This window comes from Nicotiana attenuata, chromosome 8 (genome assembly GCF_001879085.1).
Source record: "Nicotiana attenuata strain UT chromosome 8, NIATTr2, whole genome shotgun sequence".
Classification (NCBI taxonomy): Eukaryota; Viridiplantae; Streptophyta; class Magnoliopsida; order Solanales; family Solanaceae; genus Nicotiana; species Nicotiana attenuata.
The window spans coordinates 19211308-19219655 of record NC_031996.1 but is presented as its reverse complement, the minus strand read 5'-3'; the positions used below and the strand labels follow the sequence as shown (position 1 = coordinate 19219655).

Genomic DNA, 8348 nt, shown 5'->3' with positions numbered 1-8348 from the left:
GATCACTACTGAACAATCACCAATTGCAACCAATATGCAACCACTATCAACAATTACTTTTACAACCATAATCACTGTTAACCATCACTTTACAACCATTGTTGTCGATAATCACCACTAACATTTATAGTTTGTTTATCAAACAAATAATTTTTATGGCACCATATAAATTAATTGTTTTCTAATGTCATGTGGATGTATGTAATTTATAGTTATTGTTTTATTTAAATTTAACATTTATTAAATTTTTAATAAAATAAATTACACACATTCATATGGAGAAAAAATAAATAATCTTAAGTATTATGTATTAAGATGTAGATGTAGCATCTTAATAATAAGAGATATGTATTCAGCTTCTGACATTTTTATCTTGAATAAACAAACATGACCTTAGTTTGAGGCGTTACAATCCCACCAAAAGCTCGCCTTTATTTTATCTTTCCTCTCTCAGTATTCACGTGCTTACCCGACCCATAAAAATTTTAATTAAAAAAAGGATCTCAAAAAACAAAGGAGAAAAGAAATTCCTTCTGAGAACAAAAACACAACTTTTTTAGATCTTCAAACGAATTTCTATCGCCATCAATTCTTTTGTGAGATATAGAAACAGGTAATTCTCACTTTCTCCATATGGCTTATACATCAATTTTTTAGAGTAAAACATTAATTCACTTATACAATGAATTGATTTATTAACATTCTTGATACATGTAAACGTGAAAAACATGGAATAATAGATCTGCTGTAAATTGAATTATTTTAGGAAAGAAATGATAGAAATGTATTACATATATGCATATGAAATTTAACCCTAGCATATATAGGGAAATTTTGGTCTTTTAAGGAAATCCTTTTGATCTCCTCTCTTTATCTTTTTTCTTCAAGATCTAATATATAATGTATTATGTACACGTTCATTGATTAATTCATTCAATAAATTGATTAGCCAAAGTGAAGAAGATCCCTAATTCCCTTGTTAATATGGTGTGGCAAGTATATTGGAGAAGGTGAAATTCATAATTTGACTAATTCAACATCTCTATCATAGTATTCAACAAGGATAATTATATGTATAGGTGATATCAAGATTTGGATGTATTTTGACATAGCTGATTACTTAGTCACATTCATCTTTTTTTATCTAGAATTTTTTTCGGTTGGTGACATACTTAAATTAATCACGACAATAATTAGCAATGCCAGCAGCCTAGTGAGGCCTAACTGTCTGAGGACAAGTTAAGTCAGGACCTGGTGGGCTCGATCTCATGAGATTGAGTGATCACTATTCGTGAACAAAAATCCTTTTCATTTATTTATTTATTTCTAAAATGGGTTCAAAGGGAAACGAATGGTCATTGAAAATTCATATAGTCAAATTCAGACTTGTATTTCATCTTTTCAACTATAATGTTGTCTCCATTCGACTCCATAGTTATTTTGTTTTGTTTTTAGGGTCCACTTTTTGCCATTGAATTTATTTACTTGAAATTTTCTTTTAGCTTTAATTTATCTTTCCATGAAATTAAAGATTGAAGGGACTATATGGTTTCCACTTTTCACATACGATGATATAGTGAAATACCCTATGCAGGTAAGCAATAAACCAGTCATTTTCTCTTTGCCTTGCTAAAACCAAATAAGTAATATTATTCTGAACTTATTAGTTAATTTTGCACCTTGATTTTCTGTAGCTAAATGACAGAAATGAGGATTCATATCGCCGACCCCAACTTATTAGGGACTGAGGCGTAATTATTGTTGTTGTTGTAGTTCTTGTAAATGACTCAATGTTAGAATTTTGATATAATTCAAAATTTACTCAGGATGAATGAGCAAACTACACAAGATAATAATCCCACAGCTCCAACCATCCTTCCAGCAAAGCGAAGGCGCGGCCGCCCACGCAAAGATGGAGGTGTTGCTAAAAGAGGGAATTTACAATCTCCAGTGACTCCCCCACCACCTGAAACCATCAAGAAAGTTCAACAAAATGCAGTTGAACTGAGCCAAAGAGATGGAAGCATTGTTGGTGGTAATAACATTATAGGACAGATGGTTTCTGGTGTCGTTGACGGTTGTTTTGATGCAGGGTACTTCATCTCAGTACGCGTAGGTAATAGCGCCACCACCCTCCGCGGATTAGTTTTCCAGCCGGGGCGATTCGCTCCTATTACACCAGCAAATGATGTTGCCCCTTCAGCTACAATGTATCATAGAAACCAAGTTTCAACCCCACTTTTAAACCTTCAGCAAGAAAACCAGCCAAATGTTGCACCAGCACAAGTTTTACCTTCTAAGCCAATGTCAAGTGCAACATTTGTACCAAATAACAGTCAATTTGCTCCTGTTATGGCACCTCAGTCTGACACTGTTATGACATCTAACGAGGCGCGAAGTAAAATCATGCTGCAGCAAAATCAATCTCAATCTACCCTTCCACTGGAAAATCTTAGAATGGTTGAACAGGATGAAGTAATGCAAGTGTTTGAAGTCACAAATCAATCAGAAGGGACTGAAATAAATGCAGAACCAACAAAAGGTATGTTTTCAGAATCCTTATTAGAACCAAAAGCTAGTGAAGGAACTAGCAACCAAAACCAAGTTATGGGCTCAACATTTCAGCCTGCTGTGGACCACCAATCGATCGAATCTGAATCCAAGAACGATAAGCAGCTGAATCCTGAGCAGTCGTATATGCAAACGTTACTTCAGCCGGGAGAGTTTGTTCACTGTGAAGCGAAGAAACTTGAGATCCACCGAGCTCCTATAAACGCTCAAACTCAAGTCGATTTCCAAGGACTTTCTCCCATGAATGAAGACATTCAGATGAAAGACTGGACGCAAAGCGGACAAGAAAACCAACAGAATCAATTCAATCAAAGTAGTCTATTTGCTGAACTTAACTCTGTTGCCCAAGAAACACAAGCTGCTGAAACTCAAGTTATTGAACAGAACCATACACATATGATGGAGAAACTACACTATGTTGAGATGCCTGAGGCTACTAATGAAAATTCAAATGCTGATATCAACCAAGTAGTGGTTACTAGTGAAACTCAAGCGGCGGCTCCAGAATCGATTAAGACTTCAATGGACTTCATGATGGAAAAGCTGAGTTACTCAAAGAATGAGGAATCTCAAAATACTCATGTTGGAACTGAAGTTGAGTTAGCAGTAAATGCTGAAACATCAAATGAAACTAAGGAAGCAAGTGATCCTGGTGACAAACTTGTGTTAGGTTCTCAATTAGCATCACAACAAGAAGAGGCAGAGACAGGAAATTCTGATCAATCAGCAAAAGTTGAAACACAAAATAAAAGTTGTGATGGTGGCAACAACAACTTGGAGATTGTTAACCAAGGCCAGCAAAACCAACCTTGAAGCAGCTTATAAATAAAGATAAAACAAGATTTTATTTTCGATTTTATTTTATCTATAAGTAGCTGACAGAAGGGAGCCTGGGAGCAACGGTAAAGTTGTCTCCGTGTGACCTATAAGTCATGGTTCGATCCATGGAAACAGCCACTAACTCTTGCGTTAGGTTAGGCTGTCTACATCACATCCTTTAGGTACGGCTCTTTCCCCGATCCTGCATAAACGCGGGATGCTTTGTGCATCGGGCTGCCCTTTATAAGCAATTGATTGATAGTTTAGAGCCTTATCTTCGAGTTAGACTTGGTTTCTTTTTCTTTTATTTTGCAAGACTTTTTTGGAGTCACTGGACCTGAATCATCCCAATTATGTATGCTTTTCTCATCACTATGGAGTGTTACTTTGGTGGCTGAGTAGAGTTAGATAGCCACAGGACTATCATTTTGGATCTTGGGATATGGATTCCTGGATTATAAATTTACAATCTAACCAAGAGAATGAAAAGTGACACTTTTATCCTAAAAGATTGAACTTATATACACTGATAATGTAAAACTTTTTCATATTATTAGCATAACTCATATCCTAGAGTGGACTGGGGAGCTTTGGACCCAGCCAAATCTTGACGCGGTGGGTTCCACGTGTCAAAATACTTCAGGAAAAAAATGCACCCCTCTACTTTTGACTATGTTTGTGAGCTTAAATGGAGCAATATGATTTGTGAACATTCATATTAACTTGCTTGAGATTGAGGTATCTTCCAGGTTGCATGTAATTATCTTCTAAGAGACTTGATACTGCAAAAATTATTTTACATTGTCCATGTATAGAAGTTGTACTTTATCGCACACAAAAAAAGGAGAAGGGATAGAACTTAAAAAGAGTGACGCCTTAAAAGATTACATATTTGTCATTATCTTTAGTTTTCACTTTTCAACATGTACAAGATCACATACTTTCTACGCCATCTTCTGACAGAGAACTAGAAGCTATTACCTTAGTAAATTAACAAATATAGAATTAAAAAAGATTTAACAAAGATGTTTTTGGCTAACTAGTTCTGCTTTTAGCTCATGTATCAACTCTTAATTCCCACTTCCTCAAGTTCTTCTTTCAGTTAAGATGAGAGTTCCCTTTCGTTTTGTTTCCCCTCGTTTACCTTTGCTTAAGAAAGAACGTTGGATCAATGATTCTTCTACTGCCGAATTCTAGCTAGAAAGATGTAGATTACACATTAGTCATTAGATGTTAGTAAGAAGTTATGGACATATTTGGCCTACCAAATGCATGCTGAGGTGCAATATCGAGCTCCACAGAGGACAATAGATCTTCAATAAATCTAATTAATATATAATCATGGTAGTATACTGATGCATAAGTCTCTCTACCTTGTGGTCTTTTGATTATGACAAAATAAATCTTCACCGGCTTGGATTGAAAGGAAAGGCTTCGCTGTCCAATCACCTTTTTGAGCAAGTTCAGGGCTCCCTATCGCTTTCTGCTTGGAGCGACAGACCGTCTTGTCACTCAGCTGAAGCGAGTCTAACGCCCGAAGAGTAACGTGTAAGAGCTGAAGAGGTTCCAGGAGTTGTCGATCAGAGCAACAGTAAACTGCCTGAGCTTAGAGAAGTAAGCTTGAACTATGGTATCCACATATCAGACCCTGATCAATCTAATGGACAGTCTGTTATCAGGAATGCTACGTTTTTGTGATTCCATTTGGAGTGGTAGGCCACAAACCTCACAGATATGAATCGAATTCATTATTGGCTGGTAAACTTCTGATTAAGGTGTAAATATAGCGGTTAAAAGTTTATGACAACATGGGTCTGTGACACACCAGCTTTGTTAGGTTGGAAATCTTGCCACTTGGGTCATTCTCATGAGCTGGAACAGAAGAAATTTTTCAACAGTCTAACCAAGTAACTACCATATCTAACCATAAAAGAAGATATGATAATGTGACAACGTCCTAGCTTATCACAAAACCAATTTCTTCGAATTATAAAGTAGATTGTGACTAACTTCCTGGTCATTGCAGATTGTTGGAACTGTGGTTTAGACAAATTTTACAAGGACCTGAGAGAACAAATTATTCCATAAAATTACAACCACGGCAACTAGTGAACCTTTTCTATTACTTCCATGACATGTAATAGCATTTAAATCCATGAAATTTATGTTGCATCAGGGGTAAAAACAAAATCAGTACCATCTAAACACACAACATTGACTCAAACTAGAGTAGCGGACCTTATTCAGCAAATGTAGAAGATCACTGTAAATTCGTAATCACAATCTTTAATGATGCCATCTAAAGCACCAATACCAGAATAAAACTGACAAGCCATCTAAAGTCAAAGATGGTAATAAACCAGCAAGATGTTATAATTTAAAAGAACTGGTAAACAAAACCAAATCTAGAACAAATATTAGAAATAAAAGTACCACAATAGATCAAAATACACACCGCCTGACATGCCAAAACCGCGTAAGAATAAAAAGATGCCCTTGATCTCTCTGAGGTCTTTACCATAGCTAGATCACACATATAACCAAAATGGCACATGTGCAATATAGCGAGAAAAAAGAAATAGAAAAGAAGCCAGCTATTGAAACAGACAGCTAGCAGCCCAGAACATAAATGTATCTCCAAGAACCAACCTACAGATAACAAACTATACTACCTCTGCATTCAACTGACATGTGCTCCGCTTTTCAACAACAATGCCTTACCATGACTGGAAGCTCTCAGCAATACCTTTGACCAGCAGATTACTGCAAAATATAATTCAATTGCATAGCAATGAGGATTCAAATGCAATATGATGAACGAATTGCTGAGTAACTTCTTAGGTTTTATTTCTCTAGCACCTCATTTTCTTCACTAGTGTTGCATGGAGGTTAACAAATCGAATAGGAGACTACAGACTATGATATAACAAACAAGGTATGTCTTCACACTCCTAGTAGCATGTGCATATATTCAATGTCATTCCCTACATCAACATAGGCATAAAAGATAAAGAGCTCAAATGTTTTGGCAAATACCTGGGGCTGCTGCGACATTTGTTGCTGTTGCTGTGGAGGTTGTGCATAATTTCCATACCCTGCATAGCCCGCATAGTACATATTTGGATCCTGAGCAGGTGGAGCATAACCATAGGCTTCATATCCTGGTGTATACCCATAATAACCACCATACTGGTTCGGATCAACCTGAGGCTGCTGAAGAAGTGAAAATATATTTTATATCAGATGCCTGCACAATGGATACAGCAGAAATCAGAAAATAACACTTGGGCAAAAGTATTAACCTGCTTGTTTGAAGGACTACGACCCCAGGAAAGGCGGATGCTTTGTCCACCCAGCTGAGTTCCACTTAAAGCTCGTAGAGCTTCCTCAGCACAACTTCTGCCATAACAATGGCCATTATGTTAGTTTTCTTATCACCGAAATTCACAAACTTCAGAAGGTGTGTTACTGTACCTGTCAGAAAATTGAACAAAACCACAACGCTTGCCTACTGGTATTTTTACATGAAGCAATTGCCCATAGTGTCCAAAAACCTGCCTGAGATGATCATCCGTTACATTGGAATCCAAGTTCCCAACGAAAATCTGCAATTGAAATTGTTTAATATGAGTACAGTTTGAGAGAAAACGTCGAATGCTGATATAAAAGAAATGTACTGACAGTCGTATTAGTAGGATCATCCTCATTTTGAGTTCCAAGGGTACTTTGAAATGAAGCTGCAAATGAAAGAGCAAAGGTGAGGGGTGGGGTGGAGAACTTTAATGATATGTGTAACATGAGATAAATATTGTACATCAAAGCAAAAAAAGATGCAGTTCAAAAACAAAAGTAAAAGCAACTGTCTCATAAAACAGTAAAACTAGGAGCACCCACAAATCTAAAAGAACAGTATTGCATGGGATTGAAGATGTGCCATATGTGATTGTCCTTTGACATGTACAAAGGCCAAGAATCAAAGGAACAAATTGCGCTGAAAACAAAATTATGAGAAAGGATAACAACTTAATGACCCCCTCAAGCCCAATAAAGCAGAAATTACATCAGATGTGCAACACACATGCTAGACATATATTTAGTTCACCAAAGGTCAGGTGTATCTAATAATTCAACAACATGGTTTCGTTGTAGATATCAAACTTGTGGTACTCCACTCTGCATTCAATACCAAAACAGACACAAGGTCTGATCATCTGGATAAGAAAAGTTAAACTAACATCTCAACTTTCTTAAGTGTATATATTTATATATATATATATATATATATATATATATATATATTGAATTTCTTTATATAATTGAGAAAATCTCACTTTATACCCATCAATTCCAAACTATTTACCCTTTAATACTCAGGCCCAAACTATTTACTACTCCTACTCATGAAGCCCAAACTATTTACCCGGTATTCTTGACAAGGGGGTATTGTATTCTTGACAAACAGAGCCTCTTTGTTATTATTGTTCTTGATTTCTTTTTCTAGGAAAAAGAATTCAATCATGGCTGTATATTTTAAGTATAAAAACCCCAATAATGTAAAAAGAAAGTAAATGTTATAAATAGAATTTTATTTATGGTGAATGTCTATATTTAGAGAGATTATAGGGTATTACTTAGTGGCTAAGCCACCCCCTCCCTATAATAGAGGGTTCTATTCCATTGTAGTTCATCCCAAATCAATAAGAATTCTCTCTCACTACTTTTCTCTACAATATTTTTCTTTTTCTTTTATTGTTTCATAACACGTTATCAGCACGAGACTCTAACCAATTGAGTAGAAGCTTTGGGATTGAGCATAATGATTGTCAATTGTTCCATGAACTTCCTTCATGATTAAATTCTGGATTTAAGGTAAGTATTTTACCGTATTTTTCTCTTTTATTCTATACTTTAATTTTAAATACAAGCAAAGAAAATAAATTTGATTATAACTCTAATGG

At 35.8% G+C, this 8348-nt stretch overlaps 2 protein-coding genes across 2 annotated transcripts; one reads left to right on the top strand and one right to left on the bottom strand.

Moving 5' to 3' along the window:
* LOC109231021 lies at window positions 535-3762 on the top strand. Its single transcript, XM_019396544.1, has 2 exons — window positions 535-613; window positions 1827-3762. The coding sequence occupies exon 2, from the start codon at window positions 1828-1830 to the stop codon at window positions 3382-3384; it is 1557 nt and encodes a 518-aa protein (XP_019252089.1). The 5' UTR covers window positions 535-613; window position 1827; the 3' UTR covers window positions 3385-3762.
* LOC109231020 (polyadenylate-binding protein RBP45C-like) lies at window positions 5728-7221 on the bottom strand. Its single transcript, XM_019396543.1, has 5 exons — window positions 7072-7221; window positions 6865-6995; window positions 6693-6789; window positions 6427-6603; window positions 5728-6153 (listed from the first exon to the last, which is right to left on the bottom strand). The coding sequence occupies exons 1-5, from the start codon at window positions 7204-7206 to the stop codon at window positions 6151-6153; spliced, it is 543 nt and encodes a 180-aa protein (XP_019252088.1). The 5' UTR covers window positions 7207-7221; the 3' UTR covers window positions 5728-6150.

Excerpts from the sequence above, each read along its gene's own strand:
- LOC109231021 (XM_019396544.1), top strand. The coding sequence starts at position 1,828 with ATGAATGAGCAAACTACACAAGATAATAATCCCACAGCTCCAACCATC.
- LOC109231020 (XM_019396543.1), bottom strand. The coding sequence starts at position 7,206 with ATGTACAATATTTATCTCATGTTACACATATCATTAAAGTTCTCCACC. Across the intron at positions 6,996-7,071 it reads ATGATCCTACTAATACGACT|ATTTTCGTTGGGAACTTGGA; the intron begins GTCAGTACATTT and ends TTTCAATTGCAG. Across the intron at positions 6,790-6,864 it reads TTTGTTCAATTTTCTGACAG|AAGTTGTGCTGAGGAAGCTC; the intron begins GTACAGTAACAC and ends TTGTTATGGCAG.